The sequence below is a fragment of the Phytophthora infestans genome, genomic scaffold (assembly GCF_000142945.1).
Source record: "Phytophthora infestans T30-4 supercont1.106 genomic scaffold, whole genome shotgun sequence".
In the NCBI taxonomy this organism is placed as follows: Eukaryota; Oomycota; class Peronosporomycetes; order Peronosporales; family Peronosporaceae; genus Phytophthora; species Phytophthora infestans.
The window spans coordinates 14,561-33,817 of record NW_003303653.1 but is presented as its reverse complement, the minus strand read 5'-3'; the positions used below and the strand labels follow the sequence as shown (position 1 = coordinate 33,817).

Sequence of the window (19,257 nt, the reverse complement as noted above, 5' to 3'; positions counted from 1 at the left end):
ACGGAGAGAGATGTCGACGCCCGTGTGCTGGACTACTTTAACCAGTTCCGGAAGTTAGTGCGCGAGAATGGTCTGGGCGCCTGCTTTGAAGGTGACGGGGGTAACGAGGCAAAGTGCAAGCAACACGTGGCCTCTATTCACCTAGCGGCTCTCAAGGAAGAAGTGGAGCAGTGTTTGCAGTATACGCACAAGTAGGCCGCCTCGATTCCAAGACTGTTGTTTGACCTCGTCGTTGAGAAGGCGAAGGAACATGAGCGCCAGTTTCTAAGACAAAGGAATAAGAAACGAGATCGCAATGAAGATCTGCAGAAGAGGAAGAACCCCGAAGGAAAGAAGAAAATCAGGGCCGGTGAGAATACGGAGGACTCTTCAAGGAAGGTGGCCAAGACCAATAGCATATCCAAGACCAATAGCATATCCAAGACCAAGACGAAATCGAAGTCGAAGAAGCTACCTCCAAGTCCGTGTCCAAAGTGCACTGGCTCAACGAGTGCCCCAATGCAACTGAAGATGAAAAGGTGAAGCTGAGGAAACGCTTGCGTGAGGCGAATGCAGCCAAGCGTACAAAGACCAAGCGCCTTGGTGAGTTTCTACCGACTCCATCTCGTGCTGTTATGGTGAATGGAGTACTGGAGATTCCGTACTGCGCTGACAGTGGCTCTGACCATACCGTGATGGGCCGCTCTCACTGGAATCAACTCCGGGCTCTGGACCCAAGTGTTCAAGCTGAAGAACTTACTGTCCCTGTTCAGAACCATACGTTTGGGTCTATGTTGGTGACTGCCGATAAGAAGGCTAAACTCCATTTAATGATTCGCACCGCGGCTGGGCAGGTTAAACCGATGAAGGCTGTGGATGTGTTGATTGTCGATATGGATGACGACGAGTTCATACTTGGCAATGATGTACTAATAATGCTTGGGATTGTTGTGGAGCGTCAACTGGAGCAACTAGCTGACCTAAATGTGGATGAAACAAGTGGCGATCCTGTTGAACTGGAGGCCGACGAATCTCCGGTCCGAATTGAAGAACCTCAATCTGAGAATGAGGACGTATTTGCTGCAGTTGAACGGTTGGTTGAGCAAGCAGTCGAGAACGGATTCCCAGCAGACAAGCTCGATCGACTTCGTACTATCATCCATGCCTACGATGTATGGCGTTTGACTCTGCAGGATGACTCACCAGCACGTGTTCCACCTCTGGAGATACGACTACGGGAAGGGGCTCATCCAACAAGGTGTAAGCCTCGACGGTATCCCCCTCACATTCGCAAATTTCTTCACGATTTCAACTCTCGTTTGGTAAAACTAGGACTCGCTTACGATAATTCGGAAAGTCGATGGGCGAGTCCCGTTCTCCCTGTCAAGAAGCCAGCGGACCTTATGGATCTTCGGCAAACCACATACTATCGTGAGTTGAACGCATTGACTGAAGTCATGGCAGCAGTTATGCCGATTTTATCCGTGGTGATGGAGAACGCGAAGGGAATGAAACATTTCGAACTCTTTGATTTTGTAAGGGCTTTTGGCAGCTTCCGTTGGCTCTAATGTGTCAAGAATTGCTTTCATACATGACCGATGAGAAGGTTTTTACCCCTCGCAGAGTGCCTCAGGGTAGTAGTGATGCTGCGATATTCTTTCAAAAGACCATGGAGAATTGCTTTGCCAGTCTACTGTACGACCATTTACTGATTTGGATCGACGACTTACTCCTTTATGCCAAGGATATTGATGTATATTTGGACAAGCTGGAAGAAATGCTGTCACTAATGGACCACTTTGGCTTAAAGCTGAGTGCAAAGAAAACGAGCTTGTACCAGACTGAGGTCTAGTGGTGCGGCAGGATCATAAGTGGTGAAGGCATCAGACATGACCCAAACCGAATTGACTCGCTACGTGCTTTGCCATGCCCACGTACTGCCGGAGAGCTTCAGCAATTTGTCTGTGCGGTTAATTGGATGCGTCAAAGCATTATTGATATTCCAAGGCAGATTGCCCCTTTACAACAAAAACTTGACGCGGCTCTCACGAAAACCAAGAAGACCAAGAGGGCGGCTGCTGGCATTAACATTGAGCTGAGCAGTGATGAACGAGTGGCATTTGACCGGATTAAGGATTCGCTCGCCAAAGCTGCTACTCTCGATTTTCCTGATGACAACGCTACCACATGTCTTTTTACGGATGCCTCGAGCGTTGGATACGCCGTTATTGTGACTCAAGTTGTGGACTTCGACCCTCAGAAGCCTGCTACAGAGCAACAACATCGGCTCATTCACTGCACAAGTGGAACGTTTGCCGGTAGCCAGCTAAACTGGACTGTCATCGAGAAAGAGGCATTCCCCATTATCGTTGCCTGTGATAAACTGGATTACTTGCTACTAAGGCCAAAACCCTTTCGGATGTATTGTGATCATCGTAACCTGATTCACATCTTCGCACCGGACGTTTCGATCAAGAAACATATTAAAGGGAAACTTTTACGATGGTATATGAAGCTAATGAACTACCAGTATGTAGTGGAGCATGTACCGGGATCTGATAATGTATGGGCCGATATAATTTCCCGCTGGGCTGGTAGCCATTCGCCAACTGTGAAACGACTGAAGGTTGCTCGGGCTCGCCCAAACCAAAGGACTGAGACTGTGTCGGCTTTGCGCCCTCTGGATGATGATTGTTTTGTGTGGCCTACACTGGTGGAACTCAAGGAAATACAAGCTAAGAACTCGGCTCCGGTTCACGCTAATCGAAATGATGGTGGTCTCGTGACCCTGGAGGACAAGCTGTGGATCCCATATGAAGAAAAAGAGTTACTTCAGCGGTTGTGCATCATTGCGCACTGTGGCGCTCAAGGGCACCGCGGCCAACAAGCCATGATTGCACACCTGGGACGGCTTTTCGCTATCCAGCACCTCTCAGATGTGGTCGCAAATTTCGTTAAGAAGTGTCTGCTTTGTCTGCATTCAAGAGGGGGAAAGATTATCCCACGTCCGTGGAGCGAGGTGATTGAGTGTCGTACACGTAATGGTGTTCTTCATTTTGACTTTCTTTACATGGATGAAAGCTTTGGAGGCAGCAAATGTCTTTTGGTTATGAAGGATCACGCCACATATTACTGCGAATTGGTTGTTGCAGACTCAGCCGAAAGTAGTGTTGTGGTTGAAGCTTTACTGGATTGGCACTCACGATTCGGTGTTCCTCCTGAGTGGGTGTCTGATTGTGGAACCCATTTCAAGAACGAGATTGTCGCCGAGCTGAGTCGCCGTCTCCGGTCGAAGCAGTCATTCACACTTGCGTATAGTCCGTAGATTAACGGATCAGTTGAACGTGTGAGCCGGGATGTACTACAAGTGGTGAGAGCAATGATTTTAACATACAAAATTGGATACAAAGACTGGATCTACTTGGTTCCGGTGGTGCAAGCCAATTTGAACCATACAGCACTCCCATCTCTTGGGAATCGAGCGCCAGTCGAGCTGTTCACTGGACTGCCACGGCCTACACCCCTCTGTGAATTTTATCTACCAGTGAAAAACAAGTTACAGCAGATTCCACAGAGCGAGCAGATAGACGACTACCTAAATCGGCTGAGAAGCAGCTTACAGAGGATGCATGAGGTGGTTGAAGACAAGAGACTGAAGCAAAGACTTTTGAACAAGAAGCGCGAACGAGGAGAGAATCTCGTAAACTTTCACGTTGGAGATTAGGTCTTGCGATCCCGAACGGATGAGAAACGTGGAAACAAACTCCAAGTGAATTGGGTTGGACCGTATCGAGTGACTCGGGCCGATTCCAACTCCTTTCGTGTAGAGCACCTGATTACAGGAGAAGAACATGATGTGCACCCTTCACGGTTAAAGATGTAGCTTAAATGTCACGGATGAGCTACTCGAACACGTAGCTGCTCAAGCAAATCATCTTAGCAGTTAATGAGCTGAAGGGCCACAAGTGGAATAATGCTACAAAGGACTTTGATATTTTAGTAAGCTGGAAGGGCCTACAGTCGATCGAAGACTCTTACGAACCAATGCAAGTTTTGAATAAGGACATCAAGATTTTATTGAAGAGATATGTAGACACTGCTGAGACCCTCGTCTCACGGATCACTGGAAGAAGATAGATCGTGAGAACGGCAGCACGGCGTCTACACCTCCTGAATCAGCGAAGGGCAAGAAGCCTCGTGGCCGCCCTCGCGGCAGAAAGAAACGAAGTCACCCCGATGGAGAAACCGTCCGGCGTGACAGCGACGACGCGGATGAGGTACAACCTCGAAGTGTCCAGCAAACAGTTCAGCGTACTTTGGATGAGGACAGCCAAGGGCACACCGGTGCCGAGGACCAAGATCCTCAGCTTCCTCTAGGTCGTCGAACTCGATCAATGATGACAGCCACCGTGGGCCAAGTTCCGCGTGTCCGCAGTCAGCAGAGATCTCGAGCACACAGTCAGCGCCTCAAGAAACCAGTCCGGTTGTAAGCGTCAGACGCTTGCCAGCCGTTGGTCATGCGCTCTGGGTGATATCGCCACAACCTTCGCAAGTCGAGCGGAGGGGTAGTGGGGAAACCAAGCTTCGGGGGCTGTGTAGTGAATCCTAGGTATTTCACCTTGGTTTCATAGTTCAACGGAGACGACCCAAGGGCGCCTGGCAGCTTTGCCATCTTCAGGCGATGGGTCTGCGTGTCTTCCCAGTCGGGCTAGTAAGGTCCGACCCGGGTTTTATATTAGGAACCAGGCCAACTACATATCATCTTTCTTATAACTTTCCCAGCGAACTTTCTGAGGGACGCCTTAAAAAAAAAGCTGATAATTGAGCTCGATCTGGTTACCATCAGACTCGAGACTCATTCTACGATTTACCCGATACAATACACTTGGCTATAAGTTCCAGCAGGGTGGCTCCCGCTTTGTCGAGTGTTGATTGGTTTTTCGCCCGGGATTTACTACAAGCAGGCTTGGAAGAGGACGAATCCGGTGAGGCCGATGGGCGATATCAACGTTTCCGATCTCCTATTGGACACACAAATCCGATTATGCAGCAACCTTTTACAACGCGGAGTACTGCGGACCCTGGACCTCGCGGAAATCATAAGCGTCCACGTAGCAAGGTGAACCTTTGGAACGACGATGTGATAACGACAGCAAGGATTCCGAAAGAGAAGATTCTAATGGAGAACCTGATCAGCCAGGGAGGGTATGGCGAGGTCTACAAGGGGACCTTCAACGGTCTGTCAGTCGCAGTCAAGAGGATGTTGCCCGCTCACCGCAAGAGTGTCGCTCACGTCAACAACTTATTGGCGGAAGTCAAACTAATGGCTACACTTGATCACTCATGCATCGTGGAGTTCGTGGGTGTTGCGTGGACTCGCTAAGCGATGTTTGTGCTGCCATTGAATTCATGTATGGTGGAGATTTGAGAGGATTGCTCACGTCGTATCACAACCGACACCATCCCGTTGGCTTCGACTGCGACAAAGTGAAAATCGCTCTGCATGTTGCGCATGCTCTCACGTATCTCCATTCGTTAAGTCCAGTGGTGATCCACCGTGATCTCAAGTCTAGAAACATTCTTCTGACAGCTGATCTAGATGCCAAGTTGACGGACTTCGGTATCTCTCGAGAGCGAGTAGATCAGACAATGACGGCCGGAGTCGGTACATCTCTGTGGATGGCACCAGAAGTTCTCATGGGAGAACGGTACGACGACAAGGCCGATATTTTCTCGTTCGGGGTGGTATTATCGGAGTTGGATTTGCAGGTTTTGCCTTACACTCATGCAACTGACAGCGACGGCTCTGGCCACCGCATGCGTGACTTGGCGGTCCTTCAGCAAATGGCAATGGGGAAGCTGCAAGTCCGGTTTTCTTCTGGTGCATTGGCTTCGATGGTGGATCTGGGGAATGTGTGTTTGTCGTTGGACCCGAGAGAGCGTCCAACAGCGGCTGAATTGCTGTATAGACTGCAGGTAATCCAGCGCCATGAAATGCACTACGGATAATCGAATGCCTTTTGTGTACTGATTCTACAAAAAGAGTTTTTAAGTTTATGACTTGGTCACTTTGGCCAAGTCCTAATATATCCACTCATGGGAAAATTTCTCAGCCGATAGTAGCACGGATTTCGTGAGGCGTGGAGGAGACCTTGGTGGTGTTCAGCAACGCTTGCAGATGTTAACGAACGTCGCAGTTTTCAGTACACTCCGTTTCGTTCAGTTTTCAGTACACTCCGTTGCTCGAAGCCGCTCGCCTTAACTAGTGTGACATTATTGTGTTGCTACTGGAAAATGGTGCCGGCATGGAGCTGACCGAAAGTGGTGGTCTAACGGCTCTTCAAATTGCAATTATCAACATGCGGCTCTGCTACTAGCACGACGCGAGGCTTGTGCAAATACGATCGGGTATCTCGGCTGTACCCCCCTCCAGACCGCAGTCAAACGAGATTTACTGAAAGTCACGATCGAGCTGCTGGAGTATGGAGCTGATCCAACTCTTTGGAGTAATGATAGAAAGAGTGCCCGAGTCTATGTTCAAGATGGCCCAAATCGTGACAAGTTTTTCGAGCAACTGGATGCATACTCTGAGTTGGAAAGCGCTATCCGAGCGAAGAATGCGGATGCAATTATAGTCTGGCTTCAAAAAGGTCTAAAGGATGATCCGAGCGCAATCATTCCGGATACTGGTGCTGCAGTTCAACACAAGAACGCTGTTCTACCGAAGATGAAGATGTTTGACGAAATGGTTCAAAGCCTCAAAACTATCGATAACGAAATCGAGAGCACCACTGATGGTGACTGGCGTCAGGCGCTTGTGTTAGCTGTGGGAGATTTCAAGACGAAGTGGTTCGAGCACGTGTTGCTGTCGCAGGACGCGAAAGCGCTACAAATGTTTTGTGAAAGGGTTGCAAAACCTGAGTGGGTACAAGTTGTATCATTCGACAACGATTGGACGGCATTGCATTGCGCAGCATCTCTGGGGAATGGTGAGATTGTTCAGCATTTACTGGTTAAATGTGGGCCTCGACCATAAAACGGCGTACGACGTAGCTGTTGAGGCCGCCGATAGCTGTGAGATGCGCTGGCTTCTGCAGCAGCGCATGAAGAAACGAGCATTTTGTGATCGCTCGGCGTTGTTGTTGAGCGCAAAAGAAGTCACGGTTGACGATCTACAGCAGCTAGTAGGGAATTTGACAAGCGTGTACGATCTCCGCATCATCTTTCATTTGGGATTTCCAGGCGTTGACTGTCGACGAGATGCATGCAGTACTAGCGGGCTTTCATTCAATGAAGCGATCACCGAAAACCTCGCGTTTGACGACCGAGCCACCCGTGTTTTTCACGATGGGCCTGAAGGAGTGCAGACGCCAAGCCGTTCATTTTCCAACTGGAGGGAGATCGAATGGGACCTGAAAGTGACAAAGATCAACGTGGAGAACTCGGACTGGGTCGGGAAGATCAAACAATCGCTGCAAGATCTTCAATGCGAGACCTCAGTCACCAAGAGAAACGTCGAGCTGCTTCGTGATCAATTTAACTCCCTACGGAACGTACTTATCCAACGAGAAAAGTGTGAGATGAAGCAACGTGAACGGCAGCGCTACATTTCGCTCAAATCGGTCGCTCTGATCTTGTGCGGCGGTGGGGCTATATATCACGTGTTCAAGGATGCGCTTGATATGGGGAATGTGGAGGGCCAACTGAGCAAAAGCTACACAGAGTACACAGATTTCCTGCAGGGCCGTCTTACTGATCAAACGAACAGTCTGATCTTTAACGACAGTCTAAACGCGATCCTCACCGATGCTGTGATTAATCCTGCGGAATTTAGTACAGTGCTCTGAGATGCTGGAGGAGTCTCAGATCGTGGCAGTGGAGGATGGACCTCCTTTGTTTCCACCGAGAGAGGGAAGTGCTGGTGGCATAAAAGATAAAGAAAACCTGGCCATGTCTTCATCGCTAGAGGTTTTATCTGGGAAGATCGATTCCCAAGATTTAATGTCTGAGGCAGATATGGAGGCTCACCCGTACCATTTCGCTGTGCGGTTTAGTAATGGAAATCTGGAACAGTTCGAGGAGCTGGTGCGATACACCAAACCTGAAGATGGGGACATCAACGAGACACTTACAATACTCGTAGGTCCAGACAGAACTGATGACAAGTCAAGCGAGTGGAAGGAAGTCAAGGCCCCAGCTTTGATCTACGCGTCGTTTTTGGGTCACGTGGACATTGTCAAGTGGTTTTTGGCTCGCGACGATGTCGTGAAGACCGAGAAAGCCTTTCTTACGAGCAAGCGCTCACGTTGCAGCTCCAGGAGTAGTGATGATATTTGCGTCATGCGACCGCATAGCGGCGGTCCTTAAATATGGGAGGCAGACAAACAATTCTTGCCTTCGAGATCTAACATGAAATAAAACCCTGAACCCAAAAAATGGCAAGTACGTTCATGAAAAGTTAGAGCTACTACCTTTACTTGAGTACTGTTTTTCAGTGCCATGTCTTGTTAAGTTAATTTACTGTATGGAGCATGCCTGACTAGCCACGAGGTTGTCGTCAGGCTTGCCACTCTGACGAGGTGATTGCAATGATTCTGCGACTCCTGTTGCACTAAACTTGACTTGAAACGTGGCGCATACGGGGCGATGATCTGACGTGCGAAAGTTCGTTTGACTGCGATAGCTGAGTAGCTCAATGTCATGCAATTTATCATTCGATAGGTACAGCACCCGATCTGTCCAGGAAGGAATACGCTGCTTCGAGGACGAGTCATATACGTCACTGCGTTTATCGAATTTGTACGTGGGTCGGAAGTTCAGTTGACCTTCTCGAAAGTGAGGAAACACATTTCCAGCTTTCATTTCTCGTTGAAGTTGGTCGTTCGCATGCAGCACCTCGTATTGATTCCGAAGCAGCAAAGTGTCCACCATGCGTCTCGTTCCGTTAATGCGATAATTGAGGTCGCCGTACCAGAAGACACGATCAAAAAGGTCGCTCACGGTACGTTTTGAACCTGCTGAGACTCCGTTGACGACGGAAGGCATGGAGAATCGATTCACGGACGTTCGACCGAGTCCTTGTAGGCCATCTCTACTGGGACTGCCAGAGGTTAGTGGAGCCACAGAAACTTCGTTTGGGGGCGATAATGAAGCAGATGGAGAGGAAGAAAGTTTCAGTTCGTGGTTAATCCGATAAAAGTTGCCATTGCGCTTGGAAACATTGCGTTGGTGTGCGTCGAAGTGGCAATTGACGAAGGCGAAGCTCGTATACCCAACGGTGAAGGCAATTCCGACTCCACCTTTATTGCCAAGCTGGTTACCAAGTCCCGTCGCGACAGCATCTGAGTGGATACTCCCCAGTAGCGGCAAGATGCTCGTGTGAGCAAAGACGACGTTGTGAATGGCGGTGAGAGCATGAGACGCCACGAGAATGTAGTCGACTCCCAGTGTGTTTCTCAGCTGATCTTCCCATGATTTCTTGGACGTGAACACGACACTCTTTGCGATCGAGTTTACACACTCTTCGCTTCCGACTGCCACAATGTGGTATCTGTTCAGGCGAATCCAGAGACGCAAGTCGTCAGTAGGTTTCTTCGCATGCATATTCCAGGTGCCACAAAATACTCGCAGTCGATCTTTGGCCAAGAAAATTGAGTTTGCGTCACGCTTTCTTCAGCGGTAACCAGTTGATTCAGGTCGTGCCAGTCGTCCAGTGCTTCTAAGTCAACTTCTTGTGGCCATTCACCAATCTCGTCTGGATCGGAATAAACTCCACGTTCCACATCCGACTCTTCTTGAGCCGATCTAGCTGGCGACGTGGACTGGAGCTGAGATCGCCTCCGTCTTCTTCTTCGTCTCTCTTTATCGGAAATCGGCATCTTCTTACGTACTAATACTCCGCGAGTTCTAGTCTGAATCTTGACGACACCTTCCTGTTGTAGGTCGTGAAGTGCTTCGTCTCTGATCTCTTCGTCCACTTCAAGTTGTCGTCGCTGTGCCTTTGCTCGTCCATAACAACCACGCACCAGTGCTTGGATCCTCGTTGTCATGCAGTGATGTAGTTCGCCATACTGAGTCTCGTCCATTGACTGCAAGTCTGGTAGCAACGAGTACGAGGGTCCGCTGTCAACACTGTGTGTATTTCTTCGTGCTGATCGCGTAGTATGGCGGCGCCTTTTCTGATCTTCGATTGAAGATCGAGCTGAACGATCTGATTGTCGACGCCTTCGAGAGCTTCTATTTGTATCGAATGAGCTAGAACTGGAGGAGCAAGAACAGGACGAAGAGCACGAGGAGCACGTTCCTTGGTCCGAACAAGAACAGGATGAGGAACATGATCTCGATGATGATGTTGAGCTTCGAGCGCGTGGAGAGCTAGATGGCTTCAGGTGAGGTAAGTCGAGCGGGGGGATAACTACTTCAGGTCGGTCAGGTGTTGGCACTACAGCCGCGAAACTTTCGTTTGAAGGGCCAAGCTCAGTAGTTGTCGGTACCGGATCGAGCATTGTGTTGGAGTGTTCCTCTTCTTCTGTCGGAGGCGGGTCAACAATTTTCTCTGCGAAAACCCGGGGAGATTGTCGAAACATCGTCCGACATCTCTTGAAGTTCTTCTTCAGAGCTTTCTGGATTGTGAGCGCTGCCGAATCGTGCGAAGGTTCTTTCACTTTCTTCGGCACAATCTCGATCGCTGATGAATTAGAGGAGTCCCCCAACGGCCTCACGATTAGATTAGAGTCGACAACTCCCTCCATTCTCGTGCTGACCTCAGTGCCAAAACACGGGGTTGAAGTGTCAGCTCGGTCGATCGCTGGCGCGTCTTCCTCGATCATCCTTTTAAGCTCACGCTTCTGCTTCTTCTCATCGAGACGTCGCTGTTTCTCAGCTGCTCGCTGTTTCGCGTGCGCTCTTCGCTCCCCTTTTTTCTTTCTGAGAAGCTCCTTCTGTCGCTGTGCCTTGGCCGCTTCCAACGTCGGGGTCGACGCACTCGCCTTCATTTGTGAGACCTCGTCAGCATGCGGCTCCTCCTCGCCCTTGTCAACTTCCAGCTCCTCCACCCCAACTCGATTGTTCGCTAGGCGAGGCATTGAGCGAACTGAAGGAAGGACCTCCCTAACTATAGAACCCCAAAACCGTTGCCGCAACAAAAAAAAAGACAGCAAAAAGCTCACGCATCAATTGCTTTTCATCCACCCCCAAGCCAATACTACGATAACCACTACAAGTATGCAAAACGCAGACGAGAAAGCCTGGTCTTGTCGCCTTACCCTTTGAGTGTAATGATCGCCACGTTGATGAATGGCGCCAAGAAGTAGATGACCACCATGAACAGGATGCAGCAGAAGCAGCACGTGAGTCGGTGGCAGATGGAAGGCCCCAGCAGGTCGTTGAGCACCTTGAACGGGTTGAGGGAGAAGGACAGACGTCCTGCCGGAGGAGGCAAATACGGCGAGTTATTGGGCGAAGACCGGCCTTGACCCACAGGATTCTTCTTGGCGTTCTCTGCTGGCACCAACTCGAGTGAGACACACACTTCACCCATGAAGTTGCGAGTGTTGGTCTTGTGGTCGAGACTTTCGAGCTTCAGCCACTTGGAATCGGCCGGGTCGTCGTCGTCCCAAAGGCCCGTCGCCTCTCGGATCTTCTTGACGGCCGCATCATCATCGGACGACGCCTTCTTCTTCTTCTTCCTCGTCTCCTCGTCGTCCTCGTACACTTGGACAGTCGACTTGAGCTTATAAGCACGACGGAAGAACGGTCCTAGGTCCAGTGTGTGCTCTCCGATCGCATCGTTAGCAGACAGCACGTCCTTGTCCCAGCCCTGGATGTGGAAGTACGGGATCTTGGTGTTGGTTTGCTTATGTCCCAAAGTGATCGGGAACTTCATACGCCAGTTAAACGATCCCTTGCCCTTCTTCGCTCGCCAATGGATGTCTGTTTCCTGGTACTCCGATCCCTCCATCCAGCAGCGGAAAAATAGATCGTTCATGTCTTCCAGAGTGTCAAACGACGGCACATTACGCGCCTTCCACACCACCACACGGAGCTCCATATCGACAGGTGGGGGCAACGAGATATCGATCGCAGGGTAGTCGTGGGCTTGCGCAGGACTCAAAATGTCAACCCACAGCTTGACTGTGCCCATCGGAGCTCGCGACGTCGGGATGTTGAGTGTTCGCGTCTCCAGTGGCTTCAAACGCAGTCGACTGGACGTCTCGTACATCTTCCCCATCGCCTGCCATCGCCTGTCGAACAGTCGGTCTTCCAGATCAATCGTGGTCTTGCCGATCAAGTCGTCGCCGCCAATGAGATCGTGGTCCATGGCTTCAATAGTTAAAATGCTGGCGCCCGGGAGCTTCGCATTTATCATGAACATCTTGTAGAAGTCTGGGTCCGTTGTGTCTTCGATGTAATTCTTGCGGTCGCTGATCTTCTTGTCGCCCAGTTTTAAGCGCAGATACGGATCCGACTTCCCTGGACGGCCATTCAAGCCCAGATCCATCGGAGCGAAGCCAACGCCGTCCAACACGTAGACACGCACCTCGTAGGGAAGTGTCTGCAGCAGCGTATCAAAGTCGAACAGCGGCTTCTCGTCTTCTCGCTCAATGACTCGGATCAAACCCTTGAAGTATCCAGCCATCTTGTACATGCCAGTATCGTCTCCAACGCCGCGAGATTTCTTCGCGAACGGGTTAATCGCAGCCAGAAGAGACGATTTCTTCTTCTTCTGACCAATATGCAGGCCATACTTCTCGAATGGGGTTGTCTTAAGCTCCGATTCCAGATCTCCATCCAGTAATTCGCGGTGTTTCAGGTATTTCTTCGAGTTCGGATCGTCCTCTTCCCCCGCTAGAGTCGACCGACGAGACGACGCTTCCTCAAAGGCTCCATTGGGGTCAAAGTCCACCCCCATACTCTTCAACGCACCAAACACGCCAGCGCCATTATCGACTGACTCGAGTCCTGGCGAGTCGTCAGGCTTGGTCACCTTCCCCAGGAGTGGCGCATCGTCTCCCCATTCGTCTGCAGACTCGAGCTCAATCTCGGCCATCGTGTCGTTCTGAGGCGGACGGTAATGCTTGGACCACGGGATCTTGGAGCTCATTTCAATCGAAGCTGAGCCCACAATGGGCGTCTGGAAGCCCCCGAGACGTGTGTCCTTCACGATGATGTTCAGTCGAGGCGCAAAGTGCGCGTTCTCCGGCAGCTCGACCTCTTTGACGATACGCTGCAGGAAGTTGGGGTTGCTGCCGGTCGGACGCTTGGACTTCTCCGTGATCATTTCCTGTGCTGCGTGGTCCTTGCCACCGAGAACAAACTCAACGAATGGCAGTTGAATGGGCAAGAACTGGTACGGCTCCATGTTGCGCAGACCCAAGACTGTGATCTCCAAGAACGCTTTCCGGTTTCTCGGAACGATGGAAGGTGCTCGTCTCACTGTTTCGTCCGGGAATTGCTTGCGAATCAGCTCCAACGAGGCCAAAATTTCACCTTCACAGTCTCCAGGTTCCTGGAACATGATGCGATGCCATTGCGGGTCTGGGAGAGACGGCTGGTGCTCGCCCGCCACTTGATCCGATGACCGAATCACCGCATCGGAGAGATTGAGCGCTGCTAGACCCACAAAGTCGTTGGTGTCGAAGTCATCGTAGTCCATGACACGCAGCATCACTTGAGGCGCGTACTTGAGCTCTGGTAGGTTCACGTCAAAGTGCAGCGTCTCGTACCACAATGGATCTCTCGTCTTCTTCTTCTTCGATGTCAACTTCTCCTCGCCCATGCATCGAACGACAAGGAATGGATCCAACAGGCCATTCGAGTCAGCAGGAGGCAACCGTCGACCCTGATAGATGTGCACACGAAGCTGGTACGGAATGCGCTTGTTCACTGCGTCCAAGTCGGAGCGATCCCAAGCCGTCTGCATCGCCATCTCTTCAGTTCCAAAGCCCATACGAACCAGCACATTACCAGGGAATGTTTCGTCCTCTAAAGCGTCGATGGCTTGGTCTTCCTTCATGGAGATCCAGTCCACTTCATTCTTGAACCCACCAGCAAGCCCCTTATCGTCATCACGAGCTGGACGTCCATCGAAGAGCTCCTTGGCAGTAAAGCGACGGAAGCACACCGCCTTTCGGGTATCTCCCTCTCCTCTGCACAAATACAAGAAGATATCTGGTACTTGAGAGAGATCTTCGGGCAGCAGCATCTTGTCGCTCTCTTCCATGTTGTTCCACTCCACTGTCCCGTTCACGTTACGATTTCGAGACGATGCAATCTCATTAAGGCCACACGACATGACCAACTGCATCTTGGCCTTCTGTCCAGGACGTTTGGAGCTCATGAACGATGGAATCTGGCTGCCCCATACGAAATGGGCTCGTAGGCGATAGATGCGCTCGCGTGGGTACAGATCTCGAGGAATGCGCTTCGTATTGCGCTTCTGGTTTGTTTCATCGAACTTGTCGTCATCGTTGTCCAACACGCGCAACGTGAGGAGCAGCTGACCTCGGTACGTGCTCGCAATATCTGGATACGTATTCATCTGCTTCTTCATGGAGTCACCAATGCCAACAGACTTGAGACGTAGCGGTGCTCCGTAGATGTTGGCCCAGAAAGGTCCAATCTTCCCACCCATCGCCTTCACCGGCTTCACGCTCTGGTACACGTAGCCCACCAACTCGTCCGATCCGACCTGATCCCAATCGTATACAGCCAATTGGATGGAGTCAGCCATCGACGGCTCACGGATAACCAGCATCAGTTCTTCGTTAAAACTCGGGCAGAGCTCGTCTCGTCGCCCTTTCTTAGTGCGCACACGGGTGCGAATCGCGTCTCCGCCAGCAATGGATCCCTTCACATAAGCATCCAAACCACCTCGCCCGACCACAGCAACGTCCATGGGAGGCAAATGCTCAGCCACATGGATCACTGCGCCTAAGAAACGCACATGTTGCGTGACACTAGGCGGCATGATGACGTTGTTCATGTCTGAGGAGGCTCCCTCGCCAAATGGAGACGGAGGAGGCACGAGTTTGTCTCCAGGGCCGATGATAGAGATGGAAGCTCGCAGGTATCCCTGAATGCCTTGGTTTGTGGTGTTTGTGATGTCCGTTAGACCGATCCAGACGTTCGCCAGCTGATGGTTCGCCTGGGAGTAAATGTACGACACATCGAATTGCGCTGCGCCGATCAGTTCTGCACGTTGAAAGGTGTTGGCGTCCATGACGCTCAAGCGGACGTAACCCATCTCGACTTCAGACTTGTCCAAGTTCCGGAACGGGAAGATCAGTAGATCGTCCCAGAAACAACTGAGCACTTGCTTCTTCACTGCTGTCTGCTGTTTCTCTCCAAACACCTCCACATACACGACGGGGTCTGACGTTCCCGTGGAATCCTTGGGCACCAGATCGCGAGCTTCGATGACGTGAACCTGCACGTTGTAGTCGCCAGATTTGATCTCAAAGCTGCTCAGCTCGGACATTAGAGCTGCCTGCTTCTCAGCTTTTTCTTCCCGCTCCTTCTTCAGCTCTTCCTCGGACTTTTTATTGGCAGCACTGTCGTCAATCTCCACGCCATCGTCGTCGTCCGAGTCGTAGTCTTGATCGGGCACACCAAAGCTCGGTAAGAAGGTCGACTTCTTCTTCTTGGCTGCGATATCCCGAGCGTCCTTGTCGTACGTCCACAGCAGCGTGAGCAGGAGATATCCTCGCTCCTGTTTGTCCTTCTTACCCTTTTTCCCGCCAAGTTCCACTGTGATATTCTTCTCCACATTTGGCTTGAGGTCCCATAATGACACGTCAGCTTTGCCCATAAAATCGTTGATCGTAACGTCGTAATCTTCCACTAGAATGGACAAATTGTTCTTCACATCGGGCGCGAAGAAGCCAAACTTTTCGTTCCACTGAGGCTTGAGAGTCTTCTCCTTCTTCGTGGACTCGTGCTTCTGGCCGTTAAACGTGAAAAACACAATGGGGTCACTCGTGGCGCCGTTATTGTCCATCCCCAGCAGGTTTTTGCCCGACTTCAGCGTCACGAAGAGCAGATTGGGCGGCTCGTTGCTCGCGGCCGAAGGTTTCGTCTCCAGCATCGGGTTGATGTTCACACCCGTGCCTCTGCCAGCCATGGACTCCTCGGGCACGAGTCGCTCCAGTACAACGCGGAGTTCGCCCTTGGAGTCCTTCTTCATTTTTTCGTGCTTGGTGAGCTGGAACCAGTTGTCCAGCGGCTCCTTGAGCTCAATTAGCAGCGACGCCGGGATGTCTACGACACCCAGCACGGCGTCGCTCAAGAAACCATTGTCCGAGTCGCGCAGCAGCAGTCGCAGCGTCGACACGACGCGTAGATCGAGCTTGTCGGCCACCACGAACGTTTCGTCCCAGCGCGGACTCAACGTTTTCTTGATGACGTTCGTCTTGAAGGTGCCACCCGCGGGCATCACAGCGCCTTTGGAGTCCAGCAGAGTGATGGTCACGTATGGGTCACTGGTGCCGCCCATGTCGGCCGCCAGGATACCTCGCGCCTCTACGACGTTCACTCGAATGCCGCCCAAACACGCCATGGCGCACAGGTAGTTAGCGAGGGATACAGATAGCGGTGTGGCGTGGGAAGGCTATGAGTGGGGTTTTGTTCAAGACGCAGGCGCGTCGAATGAGGGGTGAGGGGCTGGACAGGGGAGCACTCGATTGCCCGGCGTACAGGCGAGCGGTTGACTGAACGAAACGGCCATCTGGGTTCATGATTTTGGTCTACTGCGACCGTCAGAACGAGTAAAACAACAAACTTCGAGAATGTAAGAAAGCTAGTTTGTAGTCGGTCGCAGAAGGTAGTGGGCGCGAAAGTGGATGTTCTGTCCGATGACCCAATCAGAATGGAGCATTTTAAGTCAGCTGTATAGCATACACGTACCTTTCGCAACAACCGTTTGACTGTGAGTTTAGATTTTGACTTCGATGCCAGGGTGCACGCAGAGCACCTATCGGAAGTTCCATCGCTCGCTATCATTGGCTAAATATGTAAAGAAGTGTAGAGCTATCTTTAATACAAACTAGCCGAGTGCCGCCGCTACCAGGCCTCCGAGAAAATAATATCAATACCGCAATTACTACCTATTTGCTATTATACTACGGATTATTTTTTTTTCGGGATAATAATATAGTATGATACGGACGGAATAATACAAATATAAAAGCTTACCGTTCGAGTGGCTTGCAGCCACCCATTCCTCTCCATTAGCCATTTTTCAGCGCCTACTTCACTTTCAATCTTTGAGAAGGCAGTCATTCTTGATTTACATCATGTCGTCCCAGCAACTCGCCGCTTTCTTCTACACCGTTCTCGAGCCAGGGCTCTACCGGTGCAACATCTGCGAACAGCCACGCAAGCAAGCCCAGCGCACAGGCTACACAAACTTGATCTCTCACCTGAACTCGAAGCATCCCACTCACGGCGAAGAGTATGCTGAGATTCAGCGCCGAAACCTGACCTCCCTCGAGGTTTTTGGATTCGTGGACGAAACGACGACTTACATGTACGACTGGCTACGCTGGATTGTCGAGCGGAATCTCCCTCTGTGCGAGACCCACTAACGAGACAGTTAGTTCGCATGAAGCCTACCTCAGCGGAGACGCTGAAGAACTACATGCAACGAGTCGCTGAACGTGTCGGCAACACCATCACCGAGGAGATGGGCGAGTGATTCGGTGTTATGTTTGATGGATGGATCTCTGGGACGCATCATTTTGTTGCGGTGTTTGTCGTGTACCACGGTAGTGATGGTCTATGCGAACGACTAGTTGGACTCGCTCCAATGAAGGACGGACAATCGGCAGACGCTCACATCGAGTTCATCGACGCTATCCTGGATGTGTACGGCAAGACGTTGGCGATGGTCAAGTTTGTCGTGGCTGACAGCTGCGCCACGAACAAGAGCGTGGCAACGAAGCTTGATGTACCCCTTATTGGGTGCGCCAGTCACAAATTCAACTTGGCGATGGTTCGCTTTTTGTCCAATCACGAGCATCTGATTAGTGTGGTGTAGTGATTTCTCCGTGGTTGCGGATTATCATCCGTCGACAAAGACGTGACACCGCCCAAGTTGTTTAAGCGACGAACCCTCGGTCGAGTGATGTACGGAGACGCCAAGGTGCAAGGGACTCGACGGCGTCACCTCCGAGTTTTCAACAAATATCGGATACGGCCCTATGTCACTGAATCCAGGCTGTCCTTATTATTAATAATGGACTGGCCGGATTCGCATTCAGCGGACCATCTACGGTACGAACTCTCAGTGGCGGTTGGGATGAGTTCGCGGAATACTCAGCGACCTTTGGAAGACACGTTAACCGTCTGGGACAAGGCGCGGACCGTTAAAGATGCTCATGCGACAGTGCAGACGACGCTTGGCATGCAAGAAGATCCATAACGGATCATTGTTCACTTGATATTTGTATACTTGATTAGGACTTCTTATTAGGAATAGACCCGAAAGGGTAAGCTTAAATACAGAACAGAATTTCCACTCAAGCACACAGAGCGACGTCCGGCTTCAAGGTAAGCGTCAGGTCAAGCTTGTTTGAGTGTGTTATGCCTGTCGGTGAACTCGAAGCTCTGTAGCGAGGGTTCATCCGGCAAGGCCAAGAGACTTTGTGTATTGGCCGATTATTATCGGGAGGTTTTACGTGACGGCTTATTGTTGCCTATTTGCACGACTGGGAGTGCTTGAATTGCCTCCCTTTTATTTCTTCCAGCCGAGTGTTGAACACTCGGTGATCTCGTAAAAGACTTACCCGTGCCTGGTACCCTTCCGCTGTTGGGACCACGAGGATTCAAAACACCTGCTAGCTTTGCTCGTGCTAGTAGCGTGTTCTTATTTTACTGGTTGGCCTATATAAGTAGTTTACAAGGTCCAGTTTGTCCCGGTGCAAGGGCAGAACTGGGGTCTTCAGGTCCGCCCGAACGATCGTTTACTATCCTAGTAGACGTATTGTTGTGGGAACATCCTAATTACATCTGTAGCTAGAGTTCACGTGGGATTTCCAACACCACAACTGGTGCCGCGACCCGGGAACAGATTGTGACCATTGTGAACTGTTTGTATGGCCTTCCAGTTTACGAGCTACCAAGAGAAGAAGAACACGAAAAAGAAAAGAAACATGGCGAAAGGACAACCGACGGTACCAGTTACGCCTGCCAAGTCTGGCGGGGCTCGCAACGAGAGTTCAAGCCCGGCTGCGCGCTTTGCAGCCGCTACCGAGCTTTCAGTGAGCTTCGACGACGAAGCGG

The 19,257-nt window shown here is 50.9% G+C and overlaps 4 protein-coding genes across 4 annotated transcripts; 1 reads left to right on the top strand and 3 right to left on the bottom strand.

Annotated features, from left to right (window-relative positions):
• Nucleotides 1–5,388: 5,388 nt before the first annotated feature.
• On the top strand, nucleotides 5,389–5,959 carry PITG_20084 (protein kinase; the record flags this gene model as incomplete). The annotated part of the gene is made up of 3 exons (XM_002896051.1): nucleotides 5,389–5,748; nucleotides 5,839–5,844; nucleotides 5,918–5,959. 3 exons carry the CDS (start codon nucleotides 5,389–5,391, stop codon nucleotides 5,957–5,959), a joined length of 408 nt encoding a protein of 135 aa, XP_002896097.1.
• A 2,537-nt stretch (nucleotides 5,960–8,496) lies between these two features.
• Nucleotides 8,497–9,582, bottom strand: PITG_20083 (inositol polyphosphate 5-phosphatase, putative; the record flags this gene model as incomplete). Its single annotated transcript, XM_002896050.1, has 1 exon — nucleotides 8,497–9,582. One exon carries the CDS (start codon nucleotides 9,580–9,582, stop codon nucleotides 8,497–8,499), a length of 1,086 nt encoding a protein of 361 aa, XP_002896096.1.
• Nucleotides 9,583–10,233: 651 nt separating this feature from the next.
• Nucleotides 10,234–10,973, bottom strand: PITG_20082 (uncharacterized protein; the record flags this gene model as incomplete). The annotated part of the gene is made up of 2 exons (XM_002896049.1): nucleotides 10,234–10,353; nucleotides 10,743–10,973. 2 exons carry the CDS (start codon nucleotides 10,971–10,973, stop codon nucleotides 10,234–10,236), a joined length of 351 nt encoding a protein of 116 aa, XP_002896095.1.
• A 266-nt stretch (nucleotides 10,974–11,239) lies between these two features.
• Nucleotides 11,240–16,534, bottom strand: PITG_20081 (uncharacterized protein; the record flags this gene model as incomplete). Its single annotated transcript, XM_002896048.1, has 2 exons — nucleotides 11,240–13,983; nucleotides 14,059–16,534. The coding sequence occupies 2 exons, from the start codon at nucleotides 16,532–16,534 to the stop codon at nucleotides 11,240–11,242; spliced, it is 5,220 nt and encodes a 1,739-aa protein (XP_002896094.1).
• Nucleotides 16,535–19,257: the final 2,723 nt, after the last annotated feature.